This window comes from Thamnophis sirtalis, unplaced genomic scaffold, assembly GCF_051295495.1.
Source record: "Thamnophis sirtalis isolate CommonGarterSnake01/CBP01778 unplaced genomic scaffold, rThaSir2_p1.2 scaffold_14, whole genome shotgun sequence".
NCBI classification, from domain to species: domain Eukaryota; kingdom Metazoa; phylum Chordata; class Lepidosauria; order Squamata; family Natricidae; genus Thamnophis; species Thamnophis sirtalis.
In genome coordinates, this window is record NW_028261394.1 from 26,311,199 (window position 1) to 26,329,980 (window position 18,782).

At 48.0% G+C, this 18,782-nt stretch overlaps 1 protein-coding gene across 1 annotated transcript in view; it reads left to right on the top strand.

Annotated features, from left to right (window-relative positions):
• Window positions 1-17,228, top strand: part of ZNRF1 (zinc and ring finger 1) — a 45,259-nt gene extending 28,031 nt beyond the window's left edge. Inside the window, exons 2-5 of the mRNA XM_014053687.2 lie at window positions 10,093-10,188; window positions 13,007-13,112; window positions 13,334-13,421; window positions 16,110-17,228. Of these exons, the coding sequence (XP_013909162.1) occupies window positions 10,093-10,188; window positions 13,007-13,112; window positions 13,334-13,391 (260 nt within the window). The 3' untranslated portion in view covers window positions 13,392-13,421; window positions 16,110-17,228. The remainder of the gene's footprint in view (window positions 1-10,092; window positions 10,189-13,006; window positions 13,113-13,333; window positions 13,422-16,109) is intronic.
• Window positions 17,229-18,782: the final 1,554 nt, after the last annotated feature.

Below are 18,782 nucleotides of genomic sequence, written 5' to 3' on the forward strand. Positions count from 1 at the left end.
ACAACTCAAAACGCACTGACGATGTCTCCTTGAATGGTGATGAAATATTTGCAACCAAATTGCCAAGCTCAGAGCTCAAACCAACAGCATAATGCAGAATACTGAGTTCTGTTGGGTTGATGTATTATATACTCTTTGCATTGGAAGTTTAAAATCTTGGAAGGTTAAACTTTACAATCTTACACGGATATACACAATATATCCAAAGTTCTGCGATATGAAGCTGTTCTTATTAGAAAATGACAAAATCAGCGAGAGGTTGTTATGTGTCACACCATTGGTTGCACTTCATTTTTCAAGGAAATTCTTTTTGTTTTTACTTTTCCTGTGATATCTCAAACCAACCTTATTTGGAGGATTTTTCTCGTTGGTTTTTCTATGCTTTTCTTTTGATGTTACCAGTCAAAACCATTGTGCAGCTCTTCTTCCTAGTTTTTTTTTTCCTTTTGGGAAAGAATAGCAATAGCAATAGTAGTTCGACTTATATACCACTTCATAGGACTTTCAGCCCTCTCTAAGCGGTTTACAGAGTCAGCATATTACCCCCACAGTCTGGGTCCTCATTTTACCCACCTCAGAAGGATGGAAGGCTGAGTCAACCTTTGAGCCGGTGAGATTTGAACCGCCGAACTGCAGTTAGCAGTCAGCTGAAGTGGCCTGCAGTACTGCACTCTAATCACTGCACCACCTCGGCTCAGAAAAAAATGTAAAAGCAGCACAAAAAATGTAAAAGCAACACTGAAAAGATGGGACATTACAAATGGAACATGACTTTGTCTAGATTGCCTGCAAAATTGCCCAGATAAGTTTTCATGATTAATTGTTTTATTTAGAACTAAACCCAGGTCAGGTCAGTGTTTCTCAACCTAAGCCGTTTTAACATGCATGAGACTTCAACTTCCAGAATCCCTCAGTCAGCATGAATTTCTGGGGAATTTGAAGTTGAAACCCACACATCTTAAAGCTTGTTGGCTGGGGAATTATGGGAGTTGAAGTCCACACATCTTAAAGTTGCTGAAGTTAAAAATAAAATGCCTTACAACATCCTGCATTTTGAGAAACACATTTTATAAAAGGCCTTTTGACAAGCAATTCTGTGGCTCAATCTACAGATAGCCCCTTCCGTCTCATTGGTCTTCTCTAATGAGGTTGGGTGGTCTTCTCAGGCAGTGACTGTCTACTTCTCCATAGTGAGGGGAGGAGTATCCAGGATGGGTTGACCTTATCCTCTTGTTGACTGGACTGAGTCAGATAAGCTCTTGGTATACGCCCCTGTTCCACCAGGCTCTACCCAGTTATTGACTCAGTCCCAAAACTGGATGGTTTGCCATCCTGGATCTCTGATAAATTCAAAGAAATCTAAAGAAAGCGAAAAAATTCATCTGTCTCCCTCCCGCAGCAACAGCAGGTGAGCTGGAAGCTCCCTGAGCTGCGAAAGAATTGCCAAAAGCCCCCCTGGGGGTGGCACGCTGCCCAGGCCTCTGAGTGAGACGAGCATCACTCAGAAAAGAAATCTGCCAGGCGAGCAGGAGACAAAGGGCACAAGCCTTCCAAAGGCAAGCCCTGCCGCGAAGGCACCAGCGGCGCCAGAACGCTCTACCGCTCCCCACAGTGTCGAGCGGCGAGCCACGGCTTCCCCAAGCGCTGCGGGGCACAAATCGAATTACGGGCAAGCGAGGGCGGCGCTGGACCCCAGCCCAGAAGATGAGCCTCGCTGCAGGAACTCTGCTGGGGTCGCAAGAGTTGATTTTGCCCAATTTTTGTCCGGACCCTTCTCGCCCGCTAGAGAGGAAGTGGCACACCCTAGACGTAAGGAGGGCTCTGAGGATTTACCTCAGAAGAACCCGGCCGAATAGAAAGTCCGAGGCCCTGTTTGTCTCATTCCAACTGGGGTCTCTGGGCAAGAAGGTGACCTCCACCACCATAGGCAGGTGGTTGAGGACCTGCATTGCTACGACCTACCAGTCCCGGGGCATACGGTCACCGAGCCCCATCACAGCACACTCCACACGAAGTGCGGCCACCACAGCGGCCTGAACACAGGCCTCATTGACAGAGATATATAGGGCAGCCACGTGGTCTTCCCCCTCACCCTTCGTGAGGAACTACAAATTGGATACCTTTGCCTCGGCGGAGGCTTCGTTTGGTTGCAGGGTATTACAGGTGGTTCATAGAGCGGGGGACACCCCACCAGGCTTAGTGTGGCCAGGGGCCCTCAGTATGTTACCCTCCCTAGGGACGTGTTAGCTTTGGTAGGTCCCATCCTGGATACTCTTCTCATAGTAGGGGAGGAGTAACCAGACCCTCCCTGTCATGGTAATGTAACATGTATTATGATGGATATTGCACTAATATGTTCAAGTTATAATTCAGTAAAAAGTTTGAAACCTTAACAAGGTCTGGAGTGGATGGCACAACGGGTCGGATAGAGTTCTTCGCCGATAACTGGGCAGAGCCTGGTGGACCAGGGGTGTATACCAAGAGCTTATCTGACTCAGTCCAATCAATGAGAGGATAAGGTCAACCCATCCTGGCTACTCCTCCCCCACTATGAGAAGAGGCATATCAGGTAAGCACCAACGCCCTTCTCCGCTTTTTTCTCTTGCAACACATCAATTACTGTAAGGAAAAGGGATGGAAAGCAGTACCATGAGCTTTGCATAAGCCCCTTTCAGTTCTGAAGCAGGCTGAGCTGGAATCTTTTCCAAATGTAATTGCTGCTGTGTAGGAATATTTAATGAATTTGCAGATGACACAGAGCTGAGAGAGCGAATATGTTGGGAGAGCGAAGAAGAAATTCAAGATGATCCAGATCTCTTAGAGAAGATAACAGAATGAAGTTGAAGAGGGGCAAATACAAAAGCTTTCATTTTTGAAAAGGGAAGGAAATGCACAGGTAGAGGAACAGACCTTAAAAGTAACAGAATAATAATTTGAAAAGACCTTGAAGGTCATCTAGTCCAACACCCTACTCAAGCAGGAAACCCTACACCATTCCAGATCAGTGGCTGTCCAGTCTCCTCTTAAAGGCCTCCAGTGATGGAGCACCTATAACTTCCGAAGGCAAGCCATTCCACTGGTTGTTCTCACTGTTAGGAAATGTCATAAACATAAACACATAGGATAGGATGGCTGCTATAAAATCACATGAAATATCTGAATATGAATAATAGGACCAGCATCTTCAGCATTGATGAACATACCTTCTCTGTCCTGAGCATTAACCATCTTAAGAAAAATTCAGGGAAACCCAAACAAATGCCGAGAATGACAAAGGGATGATGAAATTGTGCATTTTTAGTATTGAAAAGAAAAAGAGCAAACAGGAGAATCCAGTAGGATTTTTCAAATACTTAAAGTGATGCCATGCAAAAAAGAGAATAGGATTGGTCTCTTGCTGGCTGGGGAATTCTGGGGGCTGAAGTCCACCCATCTTAAAATTGCTGAGGTTGAGAAACATTGAGTTACAGGAAAGCAGCTGCTGAAGCCAGAGTAATTTGAGAATAGAACCAGTAACAAAAGACATCGGTTTCACCCTCTCTGGGTGTTTTAATTTGGATTCCTGCCTTAAGCAAGGAGGATGATACTTCATGGTCCCTTAAATGCTGTGAACATGTGGAATTTGGAAAATGGAGAAACAGGAAGTCAAAGGTGGCTGGACATTGTATTTTGTCATTTGTTGACCAAGAATGAGCACAAGTCACAAGGCACCAATTGCCCTGGAAACAGGAGTCACCTACATGTTCCTCCTTGCTGTTGTGAAGAAAGGGACAGTAAAGCTGAAATAATAACAATAACAACAATAATAATCCCAAAACAACTGAAGCATCACTTGAACACCATTGGCATTGACAAATTTGCCAGCAGTCAATTGCAGAAGGCGGCTTTACTTGGAATAGCTTCCATCCTGCGTCAATATCTGTAACACCGTCAAACATCCAGATCTGCTTGTCCCAGGTCCTTGGTAAGGACTCGATGGATGGATCAAAATACCAAACCAGTCTGAATATCTGGGTGGTTTTGGAATGATTGGTGCTGCTGCTGATAATGATGATGATAACAACAACAACAATAATAATAATGAGGTAATTCTGACTGCACTAGACCAAATCTTAAGAACAAATGCTTACAAAGTAAGAGTTGAGAAGAGGGCAACAGATGCCACCTCTGCAAAAAAGCTGAAGAAACAGGGCATCACTTGGTTAGCTGCTGCAAGACTCCACAGACCAACTACAAGCAGTAGCATGGCAAAGTGGCAACAATGGTGCTTTAGAACAGTGGTCTCCAACCTTGGCAACTTTAAGACTTCAACTCCCAGAGTTCCTCAGCCAACTTTGCTGGCTGAGGAATTCTGGGAATTGAAGTCCACAAGTCTTAAAGTTGCCAAGGTTGGAGACCATTGCTTTAGAACATCTGCAAGAAATACCACTTGCCTGCAAGCAAGAATTGGTGGGACCACAAAATAGAGACAGTTGACCACCTAGGTTCAATATCTGAGCACTGCACGACGGGTGAATCAGCACCAGCCCCTGCCCTCCTAGCACTTTGAAAGCATGCAAATGCAAGTAGATTAATAGGTACCACTTCGGCGGGAAAGAAATAGCATTCTGTGCGCCTTGGCATATATAGTCATGCTGGTCACATGAGTGTCTTTGGACAATGCTGACTCCCTTGGCAAAGAAACGGAGATGAGCATCACACACTAGAGTCCCCCTGGACAGGGGAAACCTTTATGAAGAGCTAAAGTGTCCTTGGACTTTAGAATTCATATAGATAAGCATCTACCACATAACACTTCAGACTTAACAACTGTCAGTAAGAAAGACAAAAAAGTAAAGTTAATACCAATAGTAACAAGTGCAGTGCAACCCCAAAAATCTGGAGCCCCATTTGAATACCGTTGGCATTGACAAAATCCCCATCAGTCAATTGCAAAAGCAGCTCTCCTCACAGCTTACATCCTGCACTGATAACCTTTAACATAATCAAAGAACAACATCTGTCTATCTCAGGTCCTTGGAAAGTACTCAGTAGGTAGATAAAAATGCCAAACGCTGACTGTGTGGCCAACCATAACAATAATAAAGAGTCACAATTGTGCTGTCTGGGAGTGCAGTGAAGTATATCTTCAGCAAGAAGAGTCCTTCTTTTTCTTCCATTGCAAACGTCGTCCCCCTCCTTCACATGGCGTCCAAGGACAAGGTGACAAAAATGTGGTGAAGCAGGTTCTGCTGCCATAAACCTTCTGCTCCAGTGGAGAATCACTTGGCTGGATTGGAAGAGAGATGACTTACCAGCACAAGAACCAGCCTGAAAAGTTACTGGAAGGAGAAGCCCCGATCAATAAAGGACGAAAGAACCTCAAGAGATCAGTCCGACGAGGAGGGAAAGGAAGAAAGGATAAAGCAGAGGAAGGGAGGGAGGAGAAGAAAGAGTAGGAGAGAAGGTAAGAAGGAGGAGAAGAGAGGAGGAGTGGGGGAAAGAGAGGGGAGGAAGGAAAGGCAAAGCAGAGGAAGGAAGGGGGGGAGTAAGAATAGGAGAGAAGGTAAGAAGGAGGAGAAGAGAGGAGGAGTGGCTGAAAGAAAGAGCAAGAAGAAATGAGGAAGGAAAGGAAGAAAGAAAGGGCAAAGCAGAGGAAAGAAAGGAGGAGACTTAAGAGTAGGAGAGAAGGTAAGAAGGAGGAGAAGAGAGGAGGAGTGGCTGAAAGAAAGAGCAAGAAGAAATGAGGAAGGAAAGGAAGAAAGAAAGGGCAAAGCAGAGGAAAGAAAGGAGGAGACTTAAGAGTAGGAGAGAAGGTGAGGAGAAGAGAGGAGGAGTGGAGGAAAGGGGGGAAGAAGAAAAGAGGGAAAGGAAGAAAGGGCAAAGCAGAGGAAGGAAGGAAGGAGACTTAAGAGTAGGAGAGAAGGTAAGAAGGAGGAGAAGAGAGGAGGAGTGGAGGAAAGAGAGGAGAAGGAGGAAAGAGGAAGGAGAGGAAGAAGGCGGAGAAGGGAGGTTGAGAAGAAGGAAGGAGCAAGGCTGTTGCAGAATAAGATGGAGACACGGGGTGACAAGAAAGTGACCCAAACTGTATTATATATATTTGTAAGAAGATAACGATAAACATTAATGATTAACAGATAAATGTTAACAGCACCTATAAGAATGTATATTTGTGAATGAATATGAAAGAGAAAAATAAAAAAAAACTTTTTCACAAAAAAAGAAAAGAAAAAGAAATCAGGAGCAAGTACCATGCACAGAAGGATCCTGCATCACAGTCCCGGGATAAAATGCTATATAAAATGCTCATGTAACAAAATCCTGGGTTAATTTTGTCAGCCCCTTCATTCTGCAAACAGTTCCCTGGAGCTGAAAATCCTGAAGTGGAAACACTAAACCACACCGCCATGAAATGCAGTCTTGTTGGGGCAGATTAACAACAGATTAATAGAGTTGGAAGGGACCTTGGAGGTCATCTAGTACAACCCCCCGCCCAAGCAGAAGACCCTACTACAACATTTCCGACAAATGGCACTCCAGTCTCTTCTTGAAAGCGTCCAGTGATGAAGCTCCCACAACTTCTGAAGGCAACTTCTGTTCCACGGGTTGATGGTTCTCACTGTCAGAAAATTCATCCTTATTTCTAGGTTGATCAGCTGATCCTTGATCAGTTTCCATCCATTGTTCCTTGTCTGGCCTTCAGGTGCTTTGGAAAATAGCTTGACCCCCTCCTCTCTATGGCAGCCCCTCAAGTATTGGAAGACTACTATCCTGTCTCCCCGGGTCCTTCTCTTCACTAAACTAGCCATGCCCAGTTCCTGCAACCGTTCATCGTACTTTTTAGCCTCCAGTCCCCTAATCATCTTGGTTGCTCTTCTCTGCACTCTTTCTAGAGTCTCAACATCACTTTTTATAGTGTGGTGACCAAAACTGGATGCAGTACTCTAGGCCTTAGTAAGTACTGTGGCCTTACTAAGGCTTTATAGAGTGGTGGTAGTACCTCCCTTGATCTTGATTGTGTCCTCTGTTAATGCAGTTTAGGATTGCATTGGCTTTTTTGGCTGCCACCGCACACTGCTAGCTCATATTTAGCTGGTTGTCCACTAAGCCTCCAAAATCCCTCTCACAGTTACTGCTATTAAGCCTGGTTTCTCCCATTCTATATCTGTCCTTTTGGTTTTTCTTGCCTAAGTGTAAGACTTGACTTTACATTGAATTTAATGTTGCTAGATAGGGCCCAGTGTTCAAGTCTATCAAGATCCATCTTGTCAGCATGAAGGACATGTTGCTTTTCCTTTTGGTGGAAATGGACCTCGGCCTGTTCCTGGGTTCGGTTGACAGAGCCTATCCCCACTTAGACTGCATCTGCCCTTCCTAGTCTGATCTTTGCAATTCTCCAGCTGAGAGCCTGACTGGCAGCCATGCCCTCTGCCAGATGAGCTGGCCAACTTTTGGCAGTGGGGAAGAGATGCCAGCCAAGATTCCCAGCCCAGGATGATGGCTCTTTGGGAAAAGCACAACCAAAGGCCAGGTAAACCTCTAGACCAATGGTCTCCAACCTTGGCAACTTTAAGACCTGTGGACTTCAACTCCCAGAGTTCCTCAGCCAGCAAAGCAAAGTCAAACACATCATCAGTTATGAGTCCCTGTGCCCACAAGAGACTTAAGCCCAAGCCATCTTGAGTTCCTTCTCTCTTATCTCCCACTAACTTCCCTTGACTTTTAGTAGTTCAGATTCTTGTAGAGAGCTTAAGTTTTGTACTATTTGAACTGCCCGAGTCTCCTGATTTTCCTGGCGCTTGAAACCTAGGCAGTCATCACTCGACCAGATGGGCTGTCTGCTATGCAAGTTGTGGCTCTGTAGCCCCCATGTTTGTGGCAATGGCTCTGGGGATACAGAGGAGTTCCTATCAGGGTGTTGCATGGCGCATTTTCCATCCTCTTTAAAATATATCTGATTATTCCACCATAGATTTCCCCCAGTTTCATACCATTGCTAGTAAGCCCCAATAGCTGCAGAGGTTCTCCACACAAATCCTAAAATGAGAGAAAGAATATCCCATTTAAAAGGAGGAAGAAATGTTATACTTGGTCATTGACTGCAGGAGGCCGTCCAGGCTGAAAACAGACCCTGAGAGGGCCACGCGCGGCCCTCCCAAGATCCCTTTTCACTGGCAAAGGGCTGCAGGAGGCTGTCCCGGTCGAAAGCAGATCCTGAGAGGGCCACGCGCGGCCCTCCCAAGCTATGTTTTCACTAGCAGAGGGCTGCAAGAGGCCATCCAGGCCAAAAACAGAGCCTGGGAGAGCCATGCACGGCCCTCCCAAGCTCTGTTTCCGCTGGCAGAGGCACCGTGGGCTGGTCCTTCACTGTTTCCAGGGCGGCCCCGCAAGCCACATCTAAGCACACCCTACGGGCCGGATGCGCCCCTTGGGCCTTGCATTTGACACTCTTGGCCTAATAGAATATTCTGGCTTTGCCCACGATTGAGCCTAAAGAAACACCCCTCATAAGATCAAGGAGCCGGAGGGCGGGAGGGCGGCGGGAATAAGAGCATTTCCACTTAAAGAGATCCGAGAGCCTTCACTGCGGAGGGCGGGACGCGTTCCTCTCTCTCACACGCACAGATCATTGTTCGTGCTTCTATTCTTTGAAACCTTGGCCAGGATTATTCAGATTGGACTGGTTGACATATGCGACTTAATATCCGTTTAACAGCGTCTTTAGCGTGAGCTATTGAATCCACTGTAATTGGGTTATAATTCGCAGGGGGGGGGCTAAGTCCTAAGGAGGCGGCAGCTGTGGCCAGGCCTTAATATTTTAAGAAGGTGCTGGACCCACCCAGAGGGTGGGGTGGGGAGGGCTAAGCTTTTTTGGGGTGGTGTTGGTGGTGGTTATATTCTATTTTCTGGTTCCTGCAGCCAGCAACCTTCCCTGCAAAAATAAATCCTGCAACCCCCTGCTTTTTGACTCTCTGGCTTGTCTCACATGGCTTTATATAAACTGAGTAATTTTCAGCACGTCGCCTTACATAAGAATACAAAAAATCCCAGCTCCCTTTGCACCACTTAGGTTGAATCTGCCCATCCTTCAGGAGAGCAGCTGCGAAGATCGTTCCTTTCTCTCCGCCGGCTGCCCCAATCTTGAGGGGGGGCCACGCAAATGAGCCTGCATTTGGAGACAGCCACGCGGAAGTCCAGCCTTTCCCTTTGCATTAAACGCTCGAAAGGACCTGGATTTTGAAGCCTGTAGAACCCTGTCCTTTAATTTTCATGTTCTTTTATTTTGTTTTTTGCTCCTGTCAGATTTTACCGTACAATGTTATTCCTCCGGCAAAAATGTCATCTCAGATCATGGAAATAAGGCGGCATTTTAAAAAAAAAGTCCTTTCTCTCGTGCACGTAGTTTTGTGTCTCTGAGCATTCAGGGGGCGTTTTCTCATGTTCAACTTTGCAACTGTTTTGTTCCATTTAACGCAATGTTGTGAGTGTGGTTTGGGTGCCGAGGGAACGATGGCTTCAGCCTCCGGGAATTCATCCCCAAGCTGTGAAAATCCGCTTGGCATCCTTGTAGGAAGTTAACGCAGGTAGTCCTCGACTTACAACACATCATTTAGGGGCCGCTCGGAGTTACAACGGCACGGAGCAAAAGGGACTTACGACCGTTTTTCACCCTTATGACCGTTGTAGCATCCCTATGATCATGTGATAAAATTTGGATATTTGGCAAGTGTTTCATATTTATGACGGTCACAGTGGCCATATGACCATCATATGATCGATCCCCTTTTGCAAACTTCTGACAAACAAGAGTCAATGGGGAAACCAGATTCACTTAATAACAGTGTGACTGATTTAACCACTGCAGTAATTCGCTTAACCACCATGGCAAGAAATCTCCTAAAACGGGGCAAAGCTCACTTAACAAATGTCTCACTTAACAACACAAATGTTGGGCTCAATTGCGGTTGAAGATTGCCTGTATACCCATATACCTGTAATGTACCTGTCTACCTATGTACCTACACCTGTACATTCACACAAACCGCTCTGCATCTGGATGGGGGTGACATGTCTGCCCCCTAACCTGCTTCCTTCCCCCCACCTCTTTTCCAGGTTTCAAGTGCCCCGTTTGCTCCAAATCAGTGGCTTCCGATGAAATGGAAATGCACTTTATCATGTGTCTGAGCAAGCCCCGTCTGTCCTACAACGGTGAGTTCTCCTTTGCAACCTGCAGAGCCTCCTTTGCCAGGCCTGGCAGTGGCTGGGGGCAAGGCCGTGGGGCACTCATCCCCCCTGCCTGGCTTTCCGGCTGGTATCCCCAAAGACACCCAAGCCAGCCCTGTCCCTCCCTCCATAAGCGCTCTTGCCATCTTATGCCCTGCCCTGTTCGCCTGGTGTCTCCCCACTTCTTTGTACAAGGCATGAACCACCACCACTTGGCACGCTGGTTCAGAAAGGCCGAGCTAGGCAGGGCGAGAAGGCGCATGAGAGCCCCATTTCTGCCTCCGGGCGAAGAGCAAAGCCAACTTCCTTCATATTTCAGAAGGCGATTGTTTGAGTTGCTGCTTCTGCGCTGGGTGCCAACTTCTATTCTTGCCTTGCCAGCCCCCAGGGAAGATGAGCTGCCCATTCGCGGCTCCTCTGTCCTCTGTGCGGCAGCAGGGAGGGGAGGGGGCTGCCCGCCTTGCCTTGGCCTGATCCAAAGGGCTCCGGAGTGGACTCTGCTGCCATCTAGGGAGGGACCTGGGGTGCAGCAGCCCAGTCGGGCAGAGTTGGGGGAGGGAGGGAATAGCTGTTGGGAAGCTGCTCCCCCTCGTGCTCGTCCTCAGTGTCCTTCTGCCTGGCACGGGGCAGCCAGAGGGCAGGGCCAGCTTCGTCCAGCGCTGCTGCCACGGTTGCTGTCTCAGGCAGCTGGCCAACACAGGGAGGAGCCCCTGCCTCCCAGGTGCAGGAAGAAGCCTGCCGGCTTCCAGGGAGGAGGGCCCCTGGTGGGCGGGCGAGGAGACATCTGTGCCAGCCCGTGTCATCCCTGCAGCCTGCCCTTGTTCTACCCAGCCAGGTCGAGGCGGCAGGGATGGCGCCAGGCAGCTCCCTCAGTGGGGCCAGGGGGGAGGGCAGCAGCAAGCATGGCTTGGGGATGCAGCCAGAGAGATCTGCCCAGCCTCCGCCAGAGGGCCGGTGCCAGCTGAGCCAGCTGGAATTCAGCTGAGCCTGGGCCCTCCTTGCCCTCAGGGAGGCCCTTTTCTTCTCCTTCTCTCCCTCCCCGGCTCTGGGTGTGCATCTGGCAAGCGCCTTACTCGAGGTCATCTCAGGTCAAGCGCTGGGGGAGGAGAGGCAGGTGGGATCGGTGTTAGCAAACCCCCAGCACTTAGCAACTTCGCCATCCTCCCCCCTCCACCCCCACCTTTCGGGGTTAGTTTTGGAGCTGCCGAGCCAAGGTGGGCTTCACAGTGGCGCCTTTGGGGAGGCGGCAGGGAACGGCCGCTACTGGTCTGCCCCAGGTGCATGGAGACTACCACTCCCAGTGTTCCCAGTCCCCAAGGATTTGACCTGTCCCTTATTTCAAGCTTTGGGTATTCTTGGCAGGCAGGGTGGCCGATTTGGGCCAAAAGGGTGCCTGGATCCCTCATTCCAACAGGGCAAGCTTTTTCCCTTGAGGCCAGAGGAATGCCTGCCTTTGGATGCCAATGCAGACATTAGATGAAGCCGTGGACCAAGGAGGAATTTAGCCTTGCATGGGGGAGGGGGGGTGTCAAGCCTAAAGCCAGCCCATGATTTGCAATGGGAGAAACATCCAATTGTTTTTCATTCTCCTGCATTCCTAACATCCTGGTGATTTGTTTTCTAGAATCCAATTTGTTTATTTTTTATTTTTTTTAAAAAATATGATCTTGATTTTTTAACTGGAGTTAATTTTAATCAAATCTTGGACAAGCTGATCACTCATGGTTACTCTGGCTGCTTACAAAAAAAAAAACCCAACCCAGTACAGAAGCCAATACCACCATCCCCACACGCATACCCCTGGTAACCACAATTGGACCAACCACTCAATGGGTTCAATACCATTCTGGGGTACCCAGGCCTGTCAGCAGAACCCTGCCTTCTTACAAACCAGTAAACCTCTGTCATTCTGGATGAGAGCTTCAATCCTGGAATATTCTTTTAAAAGAAACTTTGTTCTTAAGAAGCTTGGGATTGAAGCCCTGAGTTGAGAGGACATTGTTATAGGACAGGGATCTCAAACTCGATTTCACTGCGGGCCGCATCAGGGTTGTGGTTGACCTTGGGGAGCCGGGGCAGGCACAGCCAGGGTGGGCCTGGCCAGCTTGAGGTCACTTGTGTCAGGAGCGCCTGTGTAGGCCCGAGGGCTCTGCCAGTGAAAACGGGCTCCCAAGCACCGTTTTCAGCTGCGATGGCCTCCTGCAGCCCTCTGCCGGTGAAAGCAGAGCTTGGGGGTGGGGCAGCCCTCCTGGGCCCCATTATTGGCCATGACAGCCTCCTGCAGCCCTCTACCAGCAGGCCCTCCCAAGCTCCATTTTTGCTGGCAGAGGCACTGATGGCCAATCCTTCGCTGTTTCCAGGCCAGCTCCGCGGGCCTGATCCGGCCCCCGGGCTTTGAGTTTGACACCCCTGTTATAGGAGGATCCCCTCAATGTGGGGTTTCTCCCAAAGTGCCTTGGTGTCCTCCAACCTGGTAGATCCCAAACGTCTCTCCCTCGTCAAGGGGTGTGTGTGTGTGAACCCTGAGCCAAGGTGGCGCAGTGGTTAAAATGCAGCACTGCAGGCTACTGCTAGATCAGCAGGTCAGCGGTTCAAATCTCACCGGCTCAGGGTTGACTCAGCCTTCCATCCTTCCGAGGTGGGTAAAATGAGGACCCAGATTGTTGGGGGCAATATGCTGACTCTCTGTAAACCGCTTAGAGAGGCCTGAAAGGCCTATGAAGCGGTATATAAGTCTACTGCTATTGCTATTGCTATTGCTTTCCTGGCCCGCCTCACCCTGCCTTCTCTTTCTCTCCTGCAGACGACGTGCTCACCAAGGATTCCGGCGAATGTGTCATTTGCCTAGAGGAACTCCTACAAGGAGACACGATAGCCCGGCTGCCCTGCCTCTGCATTTATCACAAGAGGTAGAGTACGAAGACCCCCCAAAGAAGAAGGGCCCCCGCTGGGCCTGCAGTTCAGATGGGTTGAGAGGCTGGGAAAGGACCTGTTGGTCTCCCAAGGCCTCTCTGAGCTGCTCCTCTTCAAACCCCATACATGCCACGCATGGGGGGCCCTTTTCTTCTGCCCCCGTGACCCTCCCAGATGCCATGCAGGACAGTGAGGGAATCCCTCTTCTCTTCTGCAGCTGTATAGATTCCTGGTTTGAAGTCAACAGATCCTGCCCAGAACACCCGTCAGATTGACCGCAGGATCCCACCCGGACTTCTTTCCAGGTGAGCTTCTTCTGCCTCTCGGCCCTGAAAGGGCCCATTGTAAAGAATCTCACTCCCTCAACGGAGTTCTCTGCTAACTCCCAGTTTAACCCGAAGAAAAAAGCACCCCTGGACTAAGATGGCCCATCCAGTTATGGCCACGCTGGTTGAGAAATTGGAAAGCCTCTGTCCCAGTCGAGACGGAGTGCGCACTGGGGTTGGGAAGAAAATGATGAGGGGCAGTGTTTCTCAACCTTGGCAACTTTAAATCCTGTGGACTTCAACTCCCAGAATCCCCCAGCCAGCTGGGGGATTCTGGGAGTTGAGGTCCACAGGACTTAAAGTCACCAAGGTTGAGAAACACTGATTTAGGGGAATGGTGTATAGCTTTTAACGGAGGCATTCGAAAGCAACCCAAATGCTTCGTGCAGGCAAAAATGGAAAGAAATGCCATCAGCCCACAGAATAAAGGAATTGGTTATTAATAACCGAGAGAGAAAAACATGCTCTTTTAAACAGTTCTGCAGCAAGTGATTTGTCAGTAAGCATTGCAAACAGGAAGTAAATTCTCAAAACTAATACTTGCTTCCATTTTTTTCCTAAACAAAACTGAACAAGCAAAATCCTCGAGCCAGCCTTTGTTAGCTGGCCAAAGGAGAGAACTGGGTTGCCATTGGAATCTTCCCACATTATCTTTCAAATTCTTGGCACAATTTTTCTAGTGATTTCCCAACCAAGCTCAAATCAGTTCTGACTCAGCTTAGCTGTTGAGACCATTAGGGGCTGTTGAATGCCGCACATGTAGACAGAACCTCTGAACTAAACCTTGTCCGATTTCATGTTTGGTTCAAATGTTCTCATAAACCTCGAGGCGTATTTCAGGGAACCAAAATAGAAGGATTCTCCCTTGGGCCTAGTGATGCATGGCTTAATAAAAGTGTTTCCAAAACAGGATATTTTTCAGGTTCGTTAATTTTGGTTTAAGATCGTTGTCGTATCTGTTTTCATGACATGAGCCCATTGATCTACACAATCCCCGTAGGATGTACATCAGAGGTTGTATTCAGCCGATTCCGACCGGTTCTAGCAAACCGGTTGCAGAAATTTTGAGTAGTTCAGAGAACCGGCAAATTCCACCTCTGGCTGGCCCTGCCCCCTTCCCAGCTGATCAATGTCGTCGGTCTATTGCTGCCTCCCACCTGATCAGCTTGGTCTTCTTTTGTTGCCCTGCACAGGAGAACGGAGCTGGAAAGCAGGTTAGTGGGGTGGGGAGGGAATGGGGATTTTACAGTATCCTTCCACTGCCACACCCATCTAACCACGCCCACCAAGCACCATCCACGAAGCACTGCCACGCCCACCAAGCCACGCCCACAGAACCAGTAGTAAAAAAAATGAATTTGAATTGAAATTCCCACCACTGGTATACCTTCTGCTCTTATTCTTCTAGTACAGGGTTGGATGGATTTTCTTTGAGCTTCTGTAAGGACACTCTCCTTGTCCCTCTCTTTCCTGCTTATCCAGCTTTTTGTGTGTCACAGGAGAGTAGGGGGTGGGAGAACGTTGCCTACTCAGCCCAAGAATTTGAGAAAGATCCTAGGTTGAAGGCCGCCTCAAGGAAGATTTATGACTTATGAAAAGAACATCAGTCAAAGGCCACCCGTAGAAGATTTAGGGTTGTGTTTCTCAAACTCTGTTGAGATTGTGGACTTGGACTAGAAGGCCTTCCCTCCGAATAACTCTGTTATTCTGTTAACCTTGAGAACTTTCAGATGCACGGGCTTCAACTCCCAGAATTGCCAATCCAGCATGCTGGCTGGGGGAATTCTGGGAGTTGAAATCCGCACATCTTAAAAGTTGTCAAGATGGGGAAACATGGATATTGGGAAAGATGACTTTGTTGCTGGTGGGGAAGAGTTGGGGACTCAAAATCCTTTTCATGCCAGGGATCGACCAAGATCTGCCTTTGGCCACCAGAAGATCCTTGCGGAATCGGTTGGGAAATCCACCTGACTCTAGTCAACGTTCTGTTTGCATAGAGGCCAGCTAGGCATCAATTGAAAACCTCTAATTCAGGGGTATCCAAACTTGGGAACTTTTAAGACTTGTGGACTTCAACTCCCAGAATTCCCCAGCCAGCCATTCTGAAGTCCACAAGTCTTAAAAGTTCCCAAGTTTGGACACCCCTGCTCTAATTCATCCTTCCTTGGATCTCTTGGGAAAAGGCAAATTTCCTGGGGGTGGGGGAGAGGAGTCAAGAAACCCCAGCAAGAAGCAGTGGTGAGAATGGTTAGCGTCCTCTTCTTTATTGTTTGTTAATTAACCAGTGGAACAGAAGTTGTGGGGACTCCATTACTGGAGGGTTTTAAGAGGAGATTGGACAGCCACTTGTCTGAAATGGTACGGGTCTCCTGTTTGAGCAGGGGTTGGTCTAGAGCAGTGTTTCTCAACCTTGACAACTTGAAGTCCTGTGGACTTCAACTCCCAGAATCCCCCAGCCAGCTTTCGCTGGCTGGGGAATTCTGGGAGTTGAAGTCCAGACATCTTCAAGTTGCCAAGGTTGAAAAACACTGGTCTAGAGGACCTCCACGGTCCCTTCCAACACTGTCCTTTTATTCATTGAAAGACACAGACGTGAAACACGTTGGCTTCTTTGCGTAGAAGTTTTTGGGAGAGCTTTTCAGTATGCTTTATTTTTTTTCTCAACAGGTCATCTCACCATCCACCCTTCTTCCACACACCCACTCCCAACTTCCTCTAAACCAGCTCTGGGACAGCCCCTCCCCAAAGGCAGCCTAGGCCTTTTAGTGTTCAGTTCTGGACTTCAGAGGCAGGGAAGACCCCGCAACAAGCAACTGTCGCTCCACGAGGCCATACTTGGGGTACCGTCCTCCAGTCCAGGCAGGGGGGCGAAGAAGAGGGCCTGGGGCAGGAGCCAGAGGCCCTGGGCCCCGCCACCCCACAGCAACGCCATAATGTTTGTTTGGACTAGAGCCTGCCACGAGCAAAATGGATCAAGGACTCTTCCTTCCTGCCCACAAGCAGGTTCCTTTTTGCAGGGGGAGGGGAGGTGGTAGTTTACCCCTCCCTTTTTATTTTCTTGGAACAACAAGGCCATTTCCCCCCTCCCCTCCTGCCTCCCCCCCACTCTCCCCAGCCTGGAGGAGGAGGAGAATCAGGTGTTTTTTGTGGCATTTTTCTGAAGGTGTTGTAAGTTTTCCTTTTCAAATGTTTACAAAACAGCCACGTCGTGTCAACCAGCGTGCCAGGTGATGTTTATAAGGCTGCATTCTCGGGCAGGTGGGGAGCAGATCTTCCAAGACCTTTTTTCTTTTCTCCTCCATCAACAAACACCCCCCCCCCCCAATTGCCAAAAGTCCTTTACTCACACTCCCCTCTCGACCTCCGTGCTGGCTTCAGGGGCTGTTGCAAGTCTCCTGCAACAAGATCAGTTTTCGGCCCTTTGTGGAGCGCAGGACTGGCCTTTTTCTTAAAGCAACACAAACAGAGGATACGACACCCACCCACACACACAGACACACTCCTGCCCTGCCAGTCCACAATTGAGCACGAAGCAAAGCCTGGCTGAGCCACAGGGTTGGGGAATTGGGGTGGGGGAACCTCTGATGGACGGTTTTGACCCGCAAGGAAAAAAAAAAGTATCTGTATTTATATAGGAAAAAAAACCGAAAAAATGAAAACAAACTTTAAAAATGACAAAAAGGAAAAAAAAAAAATCAAAGCTTGGGAAGGTCAAACTTCCCCTATTAGTCAAGTGTTTTGATATGGTATTCAATAATGCTCAATAAAATAGTCACTGTTATTTTATTTCCAGGTATTCTTATTTGTCTTGATGGATTTGGGATGCGAGGGGGCGACTGAGCATTTGGTGGGTTTACCACCCCTCTTTTTAAACTCGGAAATGGGAGTCCCTTGAAGTGGACATGTATGGGGGATGTAGCAATGTTTGTGAGCAGTGTTCTGGTTAAGCCACAATCTGAAAACAGGATGGTTGTTTTTTTTTTTAAAAAGGAAATAATCTACCGTATTTTTCAGAGTATAAGATGCACCTTTTTCCCCTAAAAAAGAGGGTGAAAATCTAGGTGCGTCTTATACACTTAATACAGCAGTTTTGACCTCCCGAAACCCTGCCCCCTTTGCAAAAATAGCCATGCATAGCCTTAAGGGTGCTGGGGAGGGAAAAATGAGTGAAAAATAGGCCTCCCCCTCCCCAGGAGCACTCTGGAAGCCTCCTAAAGGCTATGCAGGCTCTTTTTTTTTTTTTTTGACAAAAAACAGGCCATTTTTGGGAGATCTGCAGAGTGCAAAACCTTTTTTTAAAATTTGCCTCTTCAAAATCTTGGTGCGTCTTATGCTCTGAAAAATACGGTAAATGAAACTGCAGCAGATTTAAATCACTAGAAATTACCATTTTTAAAAATACAGATATCTCCAAGGTCCATGGTTGGACTAGAAGACCTCCAAGGTCCCTTCTGACTCGGTCATTCTGTTAAAGGAGTATCTGGCTGCAGGATCCGACCTCCCATATACTACTTGGAGGACCCTGAATAGGTTAAAGAGTTGCAGTGCCTAAGTGTACAACCCACGGGGTCAAGTGCAGGCACATAGCAGATAACAGGCTGTGTGAATGCATAGGCGCAGGTATGCCGGTTACTACCAGAAACATGTACTGATGACGGCTTATTTTTAGCCAACGACAAAGCCAAAAAGGTGGGTTGGTTCTGTCAGTTTTAAAGTCTGATCTAGACACGGAAGAAGCAGCAGGAGCAGCAAAGAGCATGTATGTTCCCCGATGGATGAATCCTGCATTAATCTAGTAGGAAAAACCTGGATTCGTCCTGCTTCAATTCACCACAGCTTTGACAGAGCAAAATAAAATAAAGATCCCAAGAGAGAAGAGGTGGATCTAACTAAACCGGAAAGCTGGGAAAAACATGGAATTTTGCTTCCAGGCTCATCCAACAGAAATACTCAGCCTGTTGTCTGCCAACTCTGCATAAACCAGTTTTGCCCCTAAGGCAACGTTAACAAAGGAAATAAAGGGATTAGTAGTTCTTTAAAGGAATGTTTTGCAACCTCCAGTTTCAGTGAAATACACTGAAGCTTTTGAGGAAAAGGTGTGTGGTAATGACAAAGATAAGTGTTGCTTTTTGTATGTGTGTTGTGACATCTACCAAAGGAGTGGAATTTGTGTTGTATTGCCACAATGGATTGGATCCAACAGACGCCTTTGGAACCTTTCCAAACTTTGGGGACTCCCCTTGTATGGACTTCAATTCCCAGAATTCTCCATAATGAGCCTGCTGGCTGTGGAATTCTGGGAATTGAACCCTCCCCCCCTCCCCTGGTTGGAAAATGTGG